The sequence below is a fragment of the Nelusetta ayraudi genome, unplaced genomic scaffold (assembly GCF_046127955.1).
Source record: "Nelusetta ayraudi isolate G7.1 ecotype Tasmania unplaced genomic scaffold, CSIRO-AGI_Nayr_v1 ptg000048l, whole genome shotgun sequence".
NCBI classification, from domain to species: Eukaryota; Metazoa; Chordata; class Actinopteri; order Tetraodontiformes; family Monacanthidae; genus Nelusetta; species Nelusetta ayraudi.
The window spans coordinates 6,650,625-6,671,300 of NW_027466098.1; the positions used below are offsets into that span (position 1 = coordinate 6,650,625).

At 46.2% G+C, this 20,676-nt stretch overlaps 1 protein-coding gene across 18 annotated transcripts in view; it reads right to left on the minus strand.

Annotated features, from left to right (window-relative positions):
- The window catches only part of LOC142895137 (pleckstrin homology-like domain family B member 1), a 363,501-nt gene that overhangs the window by 333,114 nt on the left and 9,711 nt on the right, over positions 1–20,676 (minus strand). For 4 of the 18 annotated variants that reach the window (XR_012928179.1, XM_076035937.1, XM_076035933.1 and 1 more), the window contains exons 1-2: positions 5,434–5,618; positions 4,557–4,658 (exon numbers count right to left, since the gene is read on the minus strand). Coding sequence is in view for 17 of the 18 variants with exons in the window: in XM_076035937.1 (XP_075892052.1) it covers positions 4,557–4,658; positions 5,434–5,469 (138 nt within the window). In the remaining variant the exon portion in view is untranslated. Of the gene's footprint in view, positions 1–4,556; positions 4,659–5,433; positions 5,619–20,246; positions 20,368–20,676 lie in introns of those variants that run through there. The other 14 variants (XM_076035952.1, XM_076035939.1, XM_076035938.1 and 11 more) reach the window with 7 other exon arrangements.

Consider the following 20,676-nt stretch of genomic DNA (forward strand, 5'->3'; position numbering starts at 1 on the left):
CTTTAAGATGCTGCGATGCACAGAGGAGAGATTCAGCCTGGAGTGTGAATATCTTCACTGTGGGGGGTCATTTCCATAGCTGGCTGGCTGCGCAGCCTGTTTACACACTCCTGCAAACTGAGGCTTGTGTGTGTGTGTGTGGGTGCGCACGTGTGTGTGTGTGTGTGTGTGTGTGTGTGTGCGTGTGCGCGCGCCTCTCCCTGGCAGCTCTGCCTTTAGCATCACCGGCTGCTTTCTGCCCAGCTAAGAGTGGGGATGGGGTTCTTTGGTAGTCGGGGATGGGGGTGGGGGGGGGGTTGCGTTTCCATAGCAACCGTACCACTCGCAATTAAGAAACATGAAGCTCCTGGAGGGTGCTCAACAGCCTCGCTGGTGATGAGCACTTTCAGCGCAGCGGTGCCCAAGCATGAAGATAATTCTCTTTTTTGGTTTGATTTGTTTTATTTTTAGTGTCTCTCTTTGTGCGATGATGCAGTGGCGATGAGCTCAGGCTCGGATTTGACGGATCACCTTTTTTGCCTCCGTGTGATTTAGCTGCTGGAAGGACAAAAACCACTCGTGTCTCGACAGGAAATATATTCACCGTCCATTCGTTTTGTTCGCGAGTGAAATTTTCCAAGAAAGCTTGAGCTTCCAGATTTTCCTCAGAGGTCAAATAAATGGGGCCGATTTTTCACACAATTTTTCCTCTTAATCGAAGAGTATATATATATTAATGTAATTTTGCTATCTTATTAAGATGCTTTGCTGACACACACACACACACAAAAAAAAAACAATGATAAAACTCATCCACGACGTCATCGTCTTTGGAGAGATTGTGACTCTGCGAGCAGATAAATGCGGCAAACTATTATCTCACCGCGGCAGCGTGGTGGAGAAACCGCGCATCTGCTGGTTAATGAAAGGCGGCGATTGTTTGGAGTTAAGCTGACGTCCTGTGCTACTGAAAGGAGCGAGTTTCCCGTCTGCGGAGCGACACGCTGCGAGGAAATTAGTTTCTACAGTAAGCCGCTCGGAATTAAAAACCTGCTAATTGTTTTCAGTGTAACTGGGTCATTGTTTGTCTGGAATGAGACGGCGGCGAGTGAATCTGCCGGTGAGGCAATTTTATCATCAAGGAGTCCTACCTCAGACAAGCGGATAATTACACAACTCGAGATGACAACGGCCAAATAAGGAGACGTGCTTATGTGTGGTTGCGATGAGTTCCTCACTTTCAACACACAATTCTTCTTTTTTTCTCAATCCAGTGTCAGAGAAGCTGTGATTCTGTGATCAAGCTGCATCTTTCCTCACACTCAGGCCCACTAGGTACCAGTGTTGGCGAGTAATCTGTTACCATGTAATCCACTACTGTAATTAAACTGCTTTTTTTTTTTTTTTTTTAAACGTAGTAGTGTAACGGAATTGCTGTGGCAAAACTGGTAATCATATCATAATTACTTTATCAAGAAATGATTCCATTACTTTTCTGAAATGTTGTGCAAGATAAAAATGTGTTCACACAAAACATCTGAAATTTACAAAAACAACCAAAAGCAACGATATTGCAGATTGACGATGCAGCCGTGCATTGGTGTTCAACGACGCACCAGGCACGAGCATGGCGTTTTTCGTTTGATGGCAGGAAATACAAACATTATTTTGAGTTCATCTCGTCTAAATCAAAGAATATTGTGGTTGGTTGTGCGTGGAATTGCAAAAAATTTGCACTTTGGTAAAGTTCATTCCAAAGCACTGAGCAACTGTTGCTTTATTTCTTTTTAACTAAAGTAATTAGTGATTAGTAATTGATTACTTATGAGACGAGGAAGTCAAAGAAGTAATCAGATTACTTTTCGGGAGTAATCCCAACAACACTGCCAGGTACTGACTCACTGCGTGTCAGCCGAAGCGTTAAATGAACTCTCACACTCTGCAGCGTGGATTTGCATTTTGAGGACCTGCCGCGGACGTCCACGCGGAGACGGCGTTCGTTGCGTTAGCCCGAGTGTCTCCCGTTCCGGACCTGCGCGTGCGTCCGCGCAGCCGTTGACTCAGCCTCTCGGCTGGTTAGCCGCCCGTGCGTCCTAATAGGATTATGTGATTGTGGCGGTGCCGTCGGTGGAGTGGGGTCAAGACCAAAGAGGATTTGCCGGGGGAGTGGGGGGGGACTGACTGGGAGGCACTGGGGAGGCCTCACTGGGAGAGTTGGGAAGGAGAGGGGGAGGGGCCGGCGGAGGGAGCGCTGCAGGAGGCTGAGCGCCGCTGTGAGTGTGCGCTGTGCGCTGCTGCTCTCATGCGGCGCGCACTGCAACAGCCACTTCCTGTCTGCCTGGAAGCACGTGCACCATATGAGAGGATGCAAGTGTGCAAATGCTCCCTTATTATAGTATGTCTTATCTCTTCAAAGGCTCCAAAATGAATATTCATGACTTATTTATGAGCTGGATAAGCATTCTAGTAAAAATGTGAACTCCTTGATTATTTTGATCACGTTTAAATGTAGATTATGGCAGTTTAGATTTCTTCTTCTGAATGGCACCTGTCTTTAAACGTCACAGATGTTTTTTCAGTCAAAATCGATAATCACTGAGAATTCAAACATACAAAATGTTTGTTTTTTGCCAAAAACCAAGCAAAATGATCAATTAAAGGGAAAAATATAGTGAGGAAAAGTGGCCTCTGTGGTTGAGATACACCAACAGTAGGAAATTCAACAGCAGGGTACGTAATGAGGCAGCAGTTGTTAAATCATGTGATTGACTATGCTGACAATGTGAGCAAGGTAATAACATTAGACGAGCAATCACAAGTTGAAATAAGTGGTTTGAGTTAAATGGTCAGTTAATCATCCACCCGGTGCACCATTTAAAATCTTCCTGTCTGAACAAGCTCTGGGATTTAGTTTTTTATTGCTGTTATTTTCACTTTTAACACACAATTCCTGTATAAAAATCAGCTTTTCGGGGGGTTGAATTCCTCGCCAACCCCTCATATTCCTGCATTCTAATATTGTTGATATATTGTTCTATATTGTTTTTATTTTCTTGTGCTGCTGCTGCTGCTGCTGCTGCTGCTGCTGCTGCGTTGTCCCAGTTTCCCTCCAGGAGTCATTAAAGTTTAATCTCCTCTCCTTTTACATTCCATTTCTTGTCCCCGTCTGACTTCCGTGCACACACCCCCATCATCTCTCACACACGCACACACTCAAACTCACACACACACACACACACACACTCACTCCACTTTAATGCCTGATAGGATTGTCAGGCCCAGCAGGTGAGAATCACATCCAGCCAATCTCTTGTTCGCTCTAATTACTGACTCTGGCTGAGGATTCCTGCGGTACTGACATATGCTGTCAGGGGGCGACGTCCCAGCTGGACCATCTGACCCGACCTGCTCCCTGCATTTTCCGCTCCCGGCCTGTAGTTATCCGCCGCGCTAAACAGCAGTCCATGCGCTGACATTTAACATCAATGGGCCCAGTTGTCAGAAGATGAGAGCCCTTTGCTGTGTGGGTGTGTGTGTGTGTGTGTGTGTGTGTGTGTGTGTGTGTGTGTGTGTGTGCTGGTAAAACTGTTTAAAAGAGAACATTTGACTGTATTGTTTTGTATATTGTATTGCAAACAGTGTTGGTGATTAATCTGTTACTAAGTAATCCACAGCCGTAATTAAACTACTTTTTATTACTTTTATTACTGTGGCAAAACTGGTGATTATATCATAGTTACTTTATCAAGTAACGATTCCGTTACTTTTTCCGAAATATTTTTCAAGATAAAAATGTCTTGTTATCCACAAAATGTCTGAAATTTACAAAAACAATCGAAAACGGCAGCAAAAGAAAAAAAAAAAACAGCGATTGCGTTTGATAGCTGGAAATACAAACATTATTTTGAGTTCATCTCGTCCAAATCAAAGAATGGCGTCCTTTGTTGTATGTTACGCGCAGGAAAGGTGTTCTCAACTTCGAAGATATCAACGTCGAACCGCATAAATTGTTGGAAGCCATGTTTACTAGTAAGTCAGCAGTACTCTGCACAGTAGAGATCCCTGAACTACTGTGCTTCTAATTATTTCAACAATGCTGGCTGTGCAAAAGGCGCCAGTGCTGTACATGAGTTTGTTCTGTGAAATGTGCAGTTTGTGCACAGAGAGCAAACATTCATTCATGTTAAGAGGACAGAGGCAATATTTGGAATTTCAAAATTTGCACTTTGATAAAGTTCCTTCCAAAGCACTGAGCAACTGTTGCTTTATCTTTTTTAAAGTACCTAAAGTGAGTAAAGTAACTAAAGTAATAAGTAATTGAGTACTCATGAAACAAAGCAGTTCAAGAAGTAATTAGATTACTTTTTTTAGGAGTGATCAGTAATCTGCAGTTGGATTACTTTTATGGAGTAATCCCAACAGCACTGGGTGCAAAGTACTGAACAATGAGGCCTCTGGTTCTCTCTTCCACTTTTTGTTTCTTTCTCCATCCCCTCCGATACTCCTCTCATCTCAGAACAACACCCACGCACGCACACACGCTCACGCACGCACACACACAGACTCGGGATGCTCACCTGCAACACCTGTCGGGTTTGCCGTCCGCACTCGGGAACAACGTTCCTGTTGAGGCGATCCATGTCCACTGAGGCGTCCTCGACGTCGGACGCATGAAGGTCCTGCGGGAGGAAACGACGACATCAGCCGCTGAATGCGTAACACAACATCCACCCCCTGAGGATTTGTGTCACTTTTGTGGTGTTGCATCAATATTTTGTGACACATTCAGAGGGAACCCCCTACCCCCCTCCCTCCTCCTCCCTCCCACGGCTGACCACACACTGTGTGTGTTAAGGTGTGATTCAACAAACACGCACACACAGACACGCACGCATACAAAACAGATGGCAGACAGCATTAGGCAAGACCCTGTGGGGAAGCGACACTGAACACACGCACGCTCGAACCACTCGCCGCTCGACACGTTCACTGGAAATCAGCCACCTCAGCTGCCCGTCTCTCCCTCCTGGCTCACTCTGGGTGTTCAGTGCGCAAAGCCTGTGTTTACTCCTGCACGTGTTAAGCATCGCAGGTGAGGAAACACATTTGCGGTCATTATATTTACAGGATTTACACTCATAACCTGCGCGCGGGAGGGGGGGGGGAGCGAGAAAACACATCATTAAGAGCGATCAGAGAGAACCAGAGTGCAGCCGCAGCTGCTCGTATCCTCAAGATGCATGGCTCAGATGGGGGATAACAATGCAGCGCTGCAGTTGTTGTCACGCTTTGCATCCCTGCCAGGTGATATCCAGCAGGGTCGGGAGGACTACAAAATAAATGTTGAGAAATGTCTTAAAATTGCCCTCGAAAAGTCATTAAGAAGAGAAGCAACGCAGGCTTCATCTGAGGTCCAAGCTGCACATCCATGACGTCCCTACATGCTATAGTTACCTTCCTCCAGTTGTCAAGCCAGTATATCGCTTCCATGGCAAAGAGCTGAACACGGCTGCTGACTCTGTCCCAGCAGTGGCGCCGAGCGGGACACCTGCGACAGCGCACGGGCCGATAAAGACTGCTGCCTCGACGCAGCCGCCTCCCTCCACGCGGCACAGATGGAGGCTTTGTCCTGCTGGCTGAGCTCTGCCGGCGCACCGTCCTCCACAAACTCCCATTCAGCAGCCAGCCGGACCTGTTGCTGCTTGCTCCACTAAAGTCAGACCTACATTCCTGACTGGCAGCACCAAAGACCCAGATAACAGGGAGGTGCATGTGAGTGTGTGTGTGTGTGTGTGTGTGTGTGTGTGTGTGTGTGTGTGTGTGTGTGTGTGTGTGTGTTTGTGTGTGCACGCTCACTCTTGTGCGTGCGTGCATTCATCCAAGCTGCGATCAAAAGGTAAGAAAATGAAAGAGGAGCAAAATGAGAGAGTGATGATTGAGTCATTTGCAACTAAAGATAATACTATTAATAATGATAAGGCAGAGGAGGCAACTTTGCATTCTGTGAAAAAAAAAAAAAGGTTTAAAAATGAAAGGACTTGGGCACTAAATGGAGACTTACATATTGTGCAGTTTATTGTAAGAACTATTTTCTCTCTGCAGAAGGGCACGCTGACACTGGCACTCAACTCAAGGCTAGTAGTAATTGGTCATGACAGGGCGCATGTGCGTATTCATTAGTGTAGTGCGCTCTGGCTGAGGAGGCTTTCCAGCTTGTAAGAGCACAACAGCGGACGCTAGCACCCTCAGCTTCTGGACGAGGAGCCGCAAGATGTTATTCTCAGTTCACAGTGCGAAAGAGGCCGAGTGGATGTTGCACGTCCTCCACACTGTGGGACGCCATGAATCCAACTACCAAGACGCCATCTGGCTTTTCCAGTTCACATTCAACAGGAACTCTGGACATTCCTCCCTCTCCACAGTACAACACAATTCCAGCAGTTTCCTTAACCAGATCTGGACCAGTATGCAGCTCTCGCAGTGGGTGCTGAGTCCCCACTGCATCACATCAGAGGATTTTTTTTTTTTTTTTTTTTTACGACCCCCTTCACAAACAGCCACAAAGTCTCACAGGAAACAAAAAAGAACCCTCAAAATTGTTTCTGTCCCTCCCTCTCATGGAAGGACAGACAGGCTGCCATTGTTTTCTGGGACAGGCATGAACCTCTCCTCACACATGAGGGAGTCTTTCTTTTTTTTTGATGAGGTTGTGAAAGGGAGGCTCACTGCTTAGCCGGAATGCCGAAATGCAGAAAAGGGAGGACCTGTAGACAGCCTGTCAGACAGATGGAGACAAGCTGCGGACAGGAAGTGTAAAAAACATCAAGGGATTATTTCACGATTGTCCCAATATGCAGTATGGTGATTACAACTAAGTACAGGGACAATGACACCTCTTTCAAGGCATATGAATCACATTTTTCCTGGTTGAATTTCTGAAAACATACAACTTTCATGTAGCCGAGACAGCATCACAGGCAACGCCACCACTGGACCACTGCAGTGGTGGATTCACTGGATCCTGCAGCCAGTTTAAAGAACCTACAACTCACAATGCTAGTTCTGGGTTAGCATAGCGGCGACTCAATCTCCTAACTGACTTAACTCAGCTCTATGTAACATATGGTCGCTGCACTCCTCATTCCCTTCTGGTTGTGTCTAGACAATGCACAACACTAAAAATTGTAGCGTGGATGCAGTTCTGGTTGTAAGATGAAATGGTACACTGAAGAGAAATGAATGCAGAATCCAGAGTGCAAAAAAAAAAAAAAACTGTCTCAAACTAAAATGTTTGACAAAAGTTAGAACATAATGGAATTGTTCTCTTTTCTCAACCCACTAATGGGGGATTCTTTCTTTTTTTTCCTCCAGGAAATGCTAGTCACTCGAAAGGTCAACACTGGAACAGAAAGACTTGAGAGAAGGAATTTATCTCTGTTTGTGCAAATGACTTTACAAGTGGTGTTGCTGTGGTCATTTCTAATGATGCCAAAAAAAGAATCTCAAGTCATCCTCAGCACTTTGGAAATCATCATTATTTTTTTTAGTAAATCTAACTTCTGCAATGACACAATAGAAATGCAAGCCAGACAGAAGTTGAGGTTAATTAATCACACATACACCAGGATGATTTAAAAGCTATCATCTTGTGTGGGTGTGTGAATATTTTGATGAAACCACAGCAACAAACAAAACAAAGCAGAATAACTCGTGGCAGATTCTCGATAGCAGATAACAGTCGTGGTACCGGGACCTGGTAGATTGTTCAGCGTATGCCATGGTAACCAGTCAGAGTTACCAACTAGTTGCAAACAAAGACACGTTTGCCTCATTGAAAGCTGTCTGCGCTGGACAAAAGCCTGGTCTCAGCCCTCTATAAAGTGTGTGGAAGTGTGTCTGTGGGTAGAGTTAAAGGGAAGTCATCCACGCTGTCTGGCCAGCAGCACTCACTCCTGTGGGACAAATAAACTAGTCATGTAAAGAGGCTCGGGGGCCACGTAGGAGAATGTGAAGTTAATCAGGAATGTGAGAGACGGAAGAGAATGAAGCATTTCATGGACCGTTTGATATTAGCTTAATGTGTCACGCTGGACAGCAGCTTCTGAAGACTCATTTGTCCTGTTTTGTTCACGTCTTCCTAAGGAAGGAGCTACTGAACATGTTTTTATATCTTAAGAGCACCGGACAACATATTTTACAAGCTCGTAGAATGAAATGAGCTTTTTGTCACGGGCAGAGTTTGGTCGTGTTTGGGTCGCAGATGTCTGAAACGTCAGTGTCTTTTCTGTCAAGGCGGTCAGGGACCAGTGTTTGAAGTAAAGGAACAAAGTCGCGGCCTAAAGCTGCCCAAAGCTATCCCACTCCCTCCCAGCCTTGTTATGTTTCTGCAGGTTGGGTCATGTGCTCATTGATTTGGCCCAAGAATAGATGTCTAGGAGTCTTTAGCCGCAGGCGACAAACTCTGCGGATGTTCCGCTTCATAATCACAAGCGAAGAAATGAGGATTTAAATGAAGGTGCTCAGGGTTTGCAGGTGTCTTATAAAGTTCCCAGTAAACACACCTGGCCTCTTTATGGAGGTCCACCAGACAAGGGGCTACGCGCAAATACCCGCAAAGTAAACATCGCCACTCTAAAGACAAATAGCAGTCTGCTTCCTTTATCCCTTAAGAAGCTCTCCAGCCTGCATTACAGCAGAATTAGATTCAACCCCAAGTGCCGCTGGGCTTTTTCTAAATCTGATATCCGGATTGCCACATTAACCCCCGGTGGCCCCGTCTCAGCTTTAGTTTGTCTCGTCCACATCGAGTTTCCAGGCGGGGATCCAAGACGTTGGTCAACCATGTTGTTAGCGAGACTCTTTTGTTTTGCGGGGGCTTCGACATCAAAATTAGACAAAAGACACAGTTTGGGAGACTTGGCAGACATGTCAGCCCAGACGCGCTGTGGTGAAAGACACACACAGCGCGCGCGCACACACACCTCTTGACTGAGTGCAGAATTCAAAAGTGGAAGCTTTAAAGACACACTCCATTGGTAATTTGCTTGGTTGTCAATGGGGAGGAGCGACAGGTTAGGGAGGAGGAAGAGGAAGAAGAAGAGGGATTTCCAAGAATCACTGAGACAGGTGACAGAACAGGTGAGAAGAGGGAGGAACAAATGTTACTAGCGGTTGGAAGGTTGGCTGGACGGAGGCTACAACTGCACTGCTGGCTCTCCTGGTAGCTATAAAGATTTTGGCAGCGAGAGTAACGACATTCCACTCTGCCAGTATTATTTTAGTAGTGAAACATTTTGAAAGGGTTCTAACTGTGGGATGAAAATGAAAAAAAAAGAACAAGACTTGTGTCAGTGGTCTGTAATTGGGAAATCATAAATATTAAACGGTTACTTGAATATGGAAAGAATAAATCCTAAAAATGTGAAAAGGACATGTCTGAAAATGACAAACACCATGTCCTTCGTTCCAGAAATAGCAAAAAGGATCAAAGTGAAAATATACATTAAGAAAATCAATCCTGCTGTCGTGCATCACAATAAGTATTCATGGGAAATACAACAACCTAACCCATGTCTAGACACAGCAACATTTCGGGAACGAAGCTTCGATTCAGAAAAATGGTAAAAACAAATGTTTTTGTTAATCGATTTGAGTCGATTAATCGATTAATCATATAGATCCAAACCACTTGAAATGTCATCCAAAATTGGATATTTTATTGATAATAAGTTTGACAGGAATCTATCTATCTATCTATCTATCTATCTATCTATCTAATTTGGTGCTGTGTAGTTAAGAGAACTAGGTTCTTCTCTCTCTTCAGGAAGGAACCAGCAGCTCCAGCCAACACTGATACTGGTAGGAGAGGTTCTATCTCTTCCAGCCAGCTCCCATCATGCACTGCTCTCCCCTCCAGATAACAGAAGTCTGTTGGACTATAACGCGCCCATCTGCGGAGATGCCGTTTGTCGCTCTTTTCATCGCTGTAGCTCCCCTTAATTCACGACCTCTGATATTACATCTTCCTTTGACCCCTGGGGGGGGGGGGAATTCTGTTAATTTCAGCCAGTTTATGGCTGTGTCCTGCTGAGTTACTATTTATTTATCCCGAGGCCAAACAACGCTTTCTTCTTTTAGAACCAAACCTCAAGAATGCAGTAACTTTACGCAATGGGAAGAAGGGTGGGGTGAGTGTTTAAGCCCCTTTTTCAGGCAGAGAAAACAACGTGAGGTGTCCAAACTGTTGGTCGTGCATGCCAAAGTATACAACTTGTTTTAGAATCATCTCGTTCCAGCTGTGAAACCCGCCAACGATAAGTGGCTCCGGCTGCCGTCGGGCCATCCCCCGACATTTTTTTACATTTAGAAACCACAACATGCGGAATACAAGCTGGTTTATGTGCGACGCACTCAGACGAAGAATGAGTTTATTGGCAACGTGAATGTATCAAACCACAGGCCGAAAACACCCAACTCCCAAATGCAACACCCTGGTGGTGTGCTAGTAGCCAGGGAACTGAATGTTTCTCAGGGAGGACGTCGCCGCTTCGGGTCGGAATACGACGGAATGTCTTGGCCAGCGTGGCCGCAGGAACAAGAACAACCTCACGGAGTTCACACTCTGCCTGTCTGGATTACACCGCGTAATATATAGCATTCTATACTGGAACTGGTGTTCTTCTGCTCCACTTGCGGCCTGCTGAAACTGAATGTTTACAAGCTGCATGGGCTGAGCCCACTTTTCGGTTTGGGCGTCTCGGCTTAGACAAACATCCCCTAATTTTAGATGGAAAGAAAAAAATAAACAGCAAGGTCGTTATTCTACTCTGACTGTGAGCGCGCCAGCAAGTTCTACATACGTTCAATTCCTTGTATCTAAACCGACATGGCGTATTAAGTTTGCTTTGGTTCAACTTTACTGACGTTTGTGGATTTGTCCGTCGTCCTTGCAATGCAGTTGTATTCCTGAGATTTCATCTCTTAAGATCCTGACAAAGAACAGCTGCTGCAGCCGCCAGGCCAGAAAAGAAAGAACTTCAAACAAGTACCGTTAAACAACTTGCAACTTTAAAACTCATTGAATGCAGCACGTGGATGCTTGAAAAACAAAACTGACACAGTTGTCACGCTAATACACAGAGTGCAACTCACTCACTCAGTGATCACACTCACAGTGACAGAAGAAGAAGAAGAAGAGTAGAAGTCTGGGAGCCACAGCAGGAAGTGTGTGACGGTTGGACGGGTGTCGGGGGGGGGGGGGGGGGGGGGGTGACAGGGACGAGAGACATTTCTCCCTGTCAGTCACTTTAAGCAGACTTCAAGTTGAGGAAGTTGAGCCTGAGACCATTTCCTGTTAGTCAGAACACAAGAACACAACCAAGGTCAACGTCAGGCTGTGAGATCTCAGTTATGATCCCACAGAAGTTCTACATTGTATTCCTGGTTGCATTGAGGGCATTGTCATATTTTATATATTGTCACCATCAAATAAGATGGTACAGGGAACCATTTATTATTATTTGTCTTTTTGGCATTTGTAGTGAGAAAAAAATTTAAATTAAGGAGGTGGTCCATGATGATGTCATTTGTGAGGCCCAGCTGTTGCGCAACACAGTGGGTTTTTTTTCACAAACAAAATATATTGGAACGTGTCGCTGATTAACGCTTCGTGAGTTTTTTGGTCAAAGTGCCCAGAGTCAATTATTAGTGATTCTGAGACAGCGATGTTCCTTCAGTAAAACTAAATAAACCGCACATCTGCTGAACAGACAATTCAAATGCTTCAATGCACAGGAGCAAGTCACTCACAGCCACAGTAAGGCTGTTCCCAGGTTTAATCAGAGATTATTTACACCTCCAGTGCAGCAAACCCAAACTACCACTATAAAAAATCTGTGCCCGGCGACATAACACCCTGCGCCACCTGATAACGCGAGCAAACACAGATTCGGCTCTCTCTGGCGTGAGGTGCACAGCGTTGGAGCGACGCCACGATCAGCCGGCAACTAAACGCACCATCTGCCTCTCGTCTGGGCCTTGCACACAAACACAAACACACACACACACACACACACACACACACACACGCTGGCAGGAGATAAGAGGTTGCAACCCAGGACTGAGAGCAGTGTGTGAAATACCCATCAGTATTCAAAGGGGGTCCCCCTAATTGTTGTAGCATGCATATTTTCAAAAATGTAATATTGGGTGATGCCAAAGACATTTTAATGACCATTAGTAACAAAAATATCTATCTATCTAGCTAGCAAGATCGATAGCATATACAAAAAATGAAAAAAAATGAGACCCCCTTAGATTTTGTCTTGAGGCTTACAGGGGGTCTTATGGGTCAACCCGGGGGGGTCGGGTCCCCCTGCACCCCCCTGTATTTTGCACACTGACCAAGACCCCGGCGAGCGAGTGAAGGCAGCTCTCGACTGTCTCAGTGAGAGTCCGCCAGGCACCCTCAGGGGACCCGATGGCAACAAGACGAGAGGCTGACGGTGTGAAGTTGTCATCAGGCGGGAGACATCGCACCCCCTCATTATGGGATTATTGTCCTCCGGTGACGGGGGGGGGGGCAAATTATCCTCCACGTCTACAAGAGTGAAGGCTTGTTGTCGGGATTCCAACGCGCTGTTATCCCATCCAGCGAAATGGCACATTGTGATGGAGCCTCAGCGGCAGGAGCCCAGAGGCAGAGATGACTCACTCTTTCTCTGGCCCCACTGAATTCCCTCCGGAGTGGAAACAGTTGTAAGAAAGTGTTTTGTTTCACTTTTTTGTCTCTCTCGCGTGCGCGCGCACACACACACACACACACACACACACACACACTGGTATGTCATAGAGGATTATGAGGTCACAGTCATTGTCACTGAATGACTTCAATATTTCCACTCAGGCTACGTCGCTGTGGAAGGTTTACGACCGTGCGTTTAACCTTACCGCGCAAAAAAAAATCCCTCCCCTGGGGGTCGTAGATCCCCTAACAACGGGGCTGCAGGGGAACATGTGCGATGGTTGCTAACAACATTAGCAGCATCCAAGGAGAGTCGCGACTCTTCCTGAATCCTTGTCTGTTTTCGTCTTAGATGTAAGAAAACTAAATTTTATACATAATTTTATGTATATATATACACATGTATACAGCATATATATATATATATATATATATATATATATACATATATATATATATATATATATATATATATATATATATATATATATATATATATATAGATGTGTGTGTGTTGTTTTACAGTTGATTTGGTAATTGTCTAACAAAAAATACTTTTGTACATTAACGTGTGTCCACTTTTTACCTGTCAATTTCGACAGCAGAATTGCATATTGCATAGCCTACAGTGGCCTGTGTTATTGGACCAGAAGGAAGCAGCACAACGCAGTCAGGGCTCCCGCCAAGAACGGAACGGTTCAGTGAACAAATCTTTCAAACAAATCTTTTTATTGAACTCATTCCAGTGATTCAGTACACTCAAAATAACTGCTCTTGACACAGCCAGCAGGAAGCCGGAGCACCTTGGGGAACCCACGCAGACACAGGGAGGACATGCAGACTTGACACAGAAAGACCTGGGATCGAACCCACGACTCTGTTGCGATGAGGCGACAGTGCTAACAGCTGCGCCGCCGTTTATACAAAGAAATTGTATAAATTACAATCTATACCATTCTGAAGCTTTGTCCAACATTCATTATGCTTCATTCTGTCTTTGTTGACACATTTATACCAAATTAACATAACTGTATTAGAGGACGAAATATCGGCTGCTGCAGTGGAGGTTGTTGACCTTATATTATTATTCGATGTGGCACTCCACCATCTGAAGATGAAACACCCGCTGCCAACAGAGAACACTTGCAGCGACAGCTGCCTCTTCATCACAGAGTCACTGCTCAAGTTTTCTTCTTCCTTGATGAGATGTAACTGATATCTTCCTTTACCAACTTGTCTGTCAACCGCCAAAACCCGCTGAACTCAAACCCACTGACGGACAAAGAGCACAGAGTACAGCGGCGGCAGTCAAATGTCACATGTTGCCACTGCGCCCAGTGAAGGTAGCGTGAGCTGGGGCGGACTTGGAATGTGATATTCCAGCAGTGTTCCACTGCTCAGTGGTTCCGTTGACTTTTGGCTCAGAGTTTCCCAAAGTCGTGGAGCTGGACGTGGACATTCCAGCACTGCGGGGACAAAGACGTCCTTTCAAGAGCGGTAATCCTCTGGAGAAGGAAGAGGAGGAGAAGGCGGAGGAGGAGGAGCGAGAATGAGAATGCTAGCGCTGTTGCAGCAGCACCAGCGCTAAGGTTCGCACACATGGACTCACACACATTGACAGAGTGACCACATCCCAGCTGAGGGGACGGGACCGCGTGTGCGAGGGTGACACACACAATAGGAGGCACATCTGTAAATATATGTGTTTGATAGCCAATCATCAGAGATTTTCTTGTGAAACAAGCTAATCTGGCTAGTTGATCCAATTCACCATGCTAACAGTGAAAAAGGTGTATGCACATCTAATGAGTGCAAGTAAAGCAGCTTTCAGCTCACTCTCAGTCCATCCATCATCAAGCCATCCATCCATCACAATACAACGACTCAGAGCTGATGAGAGGCTGAAGGCTACAGCAGCTGACTGCGCCCGGGGGATAAATCACCGCCTCCTCGCAGACAAGATTTGTGGCTCAATGGTCTCATTTTGTAACTTCTCCACCAACTTCTGGGACAGAAAATTGGTTTCCCCACCACAGCTTTGTTCACCCACCCGCAACACTTTTTTTCATGGAGTGTTTCATCTTTGATGCTCAGGAGGGTGTGACCGAGGGTTTATTTTGAGCTCGTCAGATGATCTTCAACAAGGCAAAAGTATCATTCAATTTAAAAAATAAATAAAGGCAAATTATGATTGAGAAGCACGAACAAGATTGAGTTACGTGTTTTGATTAATGACTGATTGGCAGAATGCCAGCCAGCGTCTTCAGAGTTTGAAATATTCTCTGTATTTATTTATTTATTTACTTTTCCTTTATTGTTTGGATTCTTTTTTTTATGGAAGTTGACTCGCTGTTATTATCAGGCCGTGGTAACATGTGGTTATATATGTAGAGTTGGGAGGCAGAGGGTAGACGATTAATCTACTGTATAAAATCACGCTATGCCTTTGATTTGTTGTGTTGGGAGCAGCTGAGACTGTAAGAGCTTAGAAGGGTGGGCAAATATCGCATTCTCGGCTCTTTTTCCATCAAACATTGTGTGCTTCTTTATGTATCTGATTGTACAAGTGTACAGATGATTGTTCATACTTAGCTTAACTAAACTAAAGTGTTTGAGCAGTACTCAGAGCTCTCTAAGGCTGACTTGCAGACAGCAGGGAGGGGAACTAATATATTCATGGCGACATGAAAGCATCAAAGGAAGAGTGAAGTTGCTCATGAAGATTTGAGGAACACAGCAGTATAACAATAATGGCAATCTAATCTAACAACTCATCTCTCACTATGCAGGATCTTAATGAGAGGGCTGAACTCTATTGTGGAATACAACCACAAAAACTCTCCTCTCCTCCAACATGCCGGTTGATGTTGACGATTCGGTTCCAGATCTCACTCAGCCACCTCCGCCAGATCCCTCTCATCTCACCTCCAGCCTCCGGGCGGAGCTTTCAACGCAAACCAAAACACAACTCGCGACCGTGCACGCTCACAAGCGTCATCACTCACCCTCTCTCCTCCACCTCCTCCTCCTCCTCCGTCTCTCTCGGCCCCTCGTTGAGATGCTCTACCGCTCGTCTGCCGACTCCTTCCACCGGCTTCCTTTGAAATCCATATTTTAATTCTCCCGGAATGCACCCCGGCTTAGCCGCACGGACTGAACATTGTTGGTGGTAAAACTCTCCGAAAGGAGGGAGTGACCGGCGAGAGGGCGTGGGGGGGGGGGGGGGATGGGGGGGGCGTAGGCTTGGGGGAAGGAAGGGAAACAAGGGGATGGGGAGGGGAGGGCGGAGGGCAGCGTGGGACATCCCTTTGAGTCATGGAAACGTGTTCAAACAGTAGACGCGCACATGGACGGCCAACACTGTGTCTCTTTGTGCAGCTCTGTCAATCAGGCCCAGCGCTGGTCCAGTCCAGCCTCTGGAAATACTGAGTGTACTTCCCCATAGTGAAGTTACTAAGCACTCACTGCCATCTGACTTGATGTCTGGCTTCTTCATTTATTCCTCTTTTTTTTTTTTTATTATCATGTATTATTTACATATGCATTAGCTATATAGCCATGTTAATGTCATTGTTTATCTTTGAGAAATACAGTTGGAGTTTATTCCGCTTGTTATTCTCTCTTATCAGATAGATAGATAGATAGATAGATAGATAGATAGATAGATAGATAGATAGATAGATAGATAGATAGATAGATAGACGGGTTTGTTTACAGTCAACATCATCATTGCCCAGTCATTACTTTTAAAGGCCAAGGGAGTCGGTGTGTGCATGTGCATGCAGGTGAAAATGAAAAGCCCAAACAAACGCCATGACGTCATCCCTCGCCAGTCTGCTGCGTCTGCCACTTCCTTTGTTAGCGGGCAATCTCCTCAGGCGGGGGGAAAACACACTTGTGTGTGCTTAGCGTGTAGTGCGGCGCGTGTGACTGTGTTTCCCCCCCCCACAAATTGCTTGAGGGTCATGAATCATCGCGCTTCAAGCTGTGAGCGTCGGGGTTTAAGTGGGGGAAAATATCCCACGAGTGGAGGCTGGAGTTGCTGCGCCTTTTGTTTTTTCCGAGATGAAGAGGCGCGTGTGGACAAAGACAATGAGGGGAGGAAATGACGGAGGGCGGGAGAAGAAAGGAGGAAAACTCTGAAGGTCATGTGGCAGCCAAACAGATGCTGTGCTTTGGACCCTGGCAGCCAGTTTAGTGTGTGTGAGCTGTGCAGCTGCTGGAGAGGCAGGGGAAAGTGGGACGTTCAGGTCTGTGAGGAGGGTCGGAGCAGAGCGTGAACTGCAGTGACCTCCACCGTCCTCTAGAGGTGCTCCACCTTCTTCGACGGTTACGTTGAAACCACTGTGCGTAAAGATGGACGGAGCTTCCAGCTTCCAAAAGAAGGCCAACGTGGAAGTGCCAGCAAAAAAAAAAAACAACCCTGCAATTCTATTGTTTGGCCAGCAGGAGCTGCCAAAAATGGTTGCAAAAAGGCTAAAAATAACTTGCTGTCCATGTTGAAAGGAGCACCAAATGCATACCTTCCAAATTGTGGGTCTAAAAAAAATCAGATAGGTTCTAAAGTCCATTTTGTCCAATTTGGTATAATTTTTGAGTAAAGATGGCCCTAAAATTGTGGCCGTGGCAGTCTAGTAGCCAAATGTAGTCGGCTTCACAGCAGGTGGGCGGGTGTTGGGGCAAACACCGTACTCAAGCTCCAATCATTGCTCCCCTGCGGTACCACCCACTCAATATGACCCTGACCATGTACAGTAACCAATCTCTAGAACAGGTATTTTGGCAAACCAATGGTTGCCCATCTATATAATCAGAGGTTCCAGATGTGCAAAGACCTCTGGGTGAACCGCGGGTTTTAATCGTTTGAATTCTCTGTTCGAGGTCCACTGACAATGATCTATTTCCCACGGCTGACGCTAATGTTAGTGCATATCTTTGCATTATTTTTCCTGGTATACATTTTGCATGTTTAAAATGATAAATGAATAAATGAAATGTTAATTGCATTTCACAGCTTCCCCGGAGAATTTCAGTTTGAAAATTGAGCTTTTACATTTGCCTACTGGGACATTCTGGGTTAATGCCGGTGCTTTGTGCAAAATGCAAAGTAGCATTTCCCACGACGCAGCCATTTGCAATCAATTAGTCAAATGAACGGTCCAATCAGCGGCGCACAGACACTGCCGCTCGCACATGAAGGGCGACGAGCCGCTCCGCGCTGACAGAAATAGAACACAGAATCGCCCTGATGTGGAAAAGCAAGAGGCTGCAGCCAACCCGCTGCCTCCTTTCATGATGTCTTTTACCATAAAAATTCAACCGCTTCCCAAGAGTCGTCCGCTAAGCAGCCACGATGCCGAGAAATGATGGGCCCATTACGGTCCTCTGGTGGTGAATATCAAACCGAGGCCGAATGATCCCAAGGTCAGCGGCGCTATCGCTAGCAGCAGAAGCGCTGCACCCAAAGGAGGCATCAGAGAGCCAGCGGGAGAACAGGGCCGGATGGCCGTTGGGTTGGTGGGGTGCATGGGGTGGGGGGGGGGGGTTGGTGTTGGTAGGGGGCCTCTGCGCTGGCCTGATTACTCCTCTCAACAGAATGAGCTCACATAACAAAGGATTTATTATCACTCGCTGGAAGGGTTGCTGCAGTCTGGGAACTCGGCCTCGCGCGGCCGTCCTCCCTGCCAGGCCACCGAAAAATGCGGGCCGGCTCCGCTCCGGTCGGCAGGTTCAAACAACAACAAACCCTCTCTGTCGTCCCATAAAGCAGCCAGTGTTCCGCGGAAAATGTTCCCTTTCACAGGCCCACGCTGGGCCGGGTCGCCCCCTCTAACCTGCTTCCTGCAGGTACAGTGGAGGCCTCCTCTAGAAACTACAGTACCTCACACGGGATTCAACTACCTCTGTGTAAGATTACAATTTGACTTTTTCTTTTAGTTTTTTTTTTTTTTTATTGAATTCCAAAGCAATATTATAGTACAAGTGATATACTATAACAGGATATATACCCACTTTTTTACATGAAAAAGATCAGCAACAGCACAGCATTTACATGATATTTATATAGTATGGCACGTGAATATACGTTGGTTTCGAGTCCCAGCATACCTATAGAAATAAGTGTTTGTAGAGTGAGACTGAAGTCACCTGCTTCCTGCAGGGCGTGTCCTTCAGACACTTCAGTCCTTCAGTGTCCTTGACCAATCAGAATGCCTTCACTAGCTCGAGTGTTAAGATACAAAGAAAAACCTCCGGATGGTAAATGAAAAGGTATTTGTTTGCAGTTTGCTCTCTTACTGGTTGCGACCATCAAATGCAACAACGTATTTTTGTTTGGAGACGTGCGACGTCAGATCAACCGGTGGGTGCAGTTCGGCTTCAAAATGTTCGCAGGTCACAGCTGAAGACTTTACCTGTGCGAACACACAGTGCAGGGTAGCAACAGTCTAGCTGAAGCGAGTCGCAGCGACCGTCCGGCTGTAGCCCGGTTAGAATTGTGTCACATTTTGCACATGTACACACCCTTGATTGGGGGGAAACTTGAGTTTACACTCCACTATGAGAACAAACCTCTTTGTGTGACTTTTCTGTCCACTTGGACTTTGTGTCCAAGTGGACAGAAAAGAAAACAAATGAAGAAATATTAGAGCTAGCAAAAACTAGAAGATCTGGAAAAACTGGAAAAATAAAAGGGAAAGAAAGACCGAGACAGCGTTTGACATACATCTCAGAAATGCTATAGGAAACAGCAACAGCATAGATCTCATCCACAAAGCAAACGACAGAGAAGGCTGGAAAACCAAGATCATCGATGTCTGCAAACAGACTTGATACCTGAGAGAGAGAGAGAGAGAGAGAGAGAGAGCGAGCCCAAGTGAACAAATCCAGGTAGCCTCAACTAAATCAAAGTGGCCACAACCGCTGTGTGGGAGCACAGCACGTTCCGCCCATCACTGCTGCTTAAGACCATGATGATGCTGCAGATCTGAAAGCCCTAAGCAAAGAGCTTAAAGCAAAGTGAGTGATAGTTTTCCAGGTGTCTTCACAAAAAAAAACCTGTCGTCTTGTCTCCCGCAAGCAGACCCACCGCTGACTAGACCAGTTGTGTCTGCGCTGACAAGGCGAGGACGCTCTCGACCTGCCAGAGGCATCACACACGAATCGCAGGTCGTTCATCAGGTCGTGCATTTTTTTGCATTATCGCAGTCAAAACACGGAGCACGTAGCCTAACCGGAGAAATATGTTCCCGGAGCTAATCTCCACACTCGGGCAAACCTCAACATTTGTTTAGTTACTGATAGCAGAACGGGAGAAGACATGCAGCAGTGTGACCGCATGGCACGTGCGTGCAGCTGCAAAGCATGGCGAGGTGTCACCCCATGCTGAGCAGGAAATGCACCTCCATGGTGTGGTGGAGTGTGGTGGCGGGTAGGGGATGAGAGGGGTTTCCCCCCCCCCCCCCCCCCCCCCCCCCACACACACACACACCCATGCATCACCAAAACAGCGAAGCTTCCAGCTCACCTGACTGTGCGCTGATGCCTGTGTCAGTTGGGATGCTCCAGTAAAACCAGCGAAAAATTGAAAAGGTAATCTGAAAAGAAAAAAAGCCAAGACCCAACAGCTCCTCACAAAAATGTACTGGAGGGTTGGAGCTGCTGCTGCTGCTGCTGCTGTGTCAACAAAAAAAAAAAAAATCCCAACAAACAGGAGACAAAAACTCAGACTCCAATCCAAAGCTGCTTCCTTCTTCCACTGTGCTGCTCCCTCTCTCTCCCTCTCTTTGGTCCTCTCTCTCTCCCTCTCTCTCTCTCTCTCTCTCTCTCTCTCTCTCTCTCTCTCTCTCTCTCTCTCTCTCTCCTGTCGTCAGGGTCTCTAAGCCTCGACGTGCACGTGTGCACACGCACGCTCACAATCCCCCGCTGTCATAACACACACACTGGGCTAAAGCCAT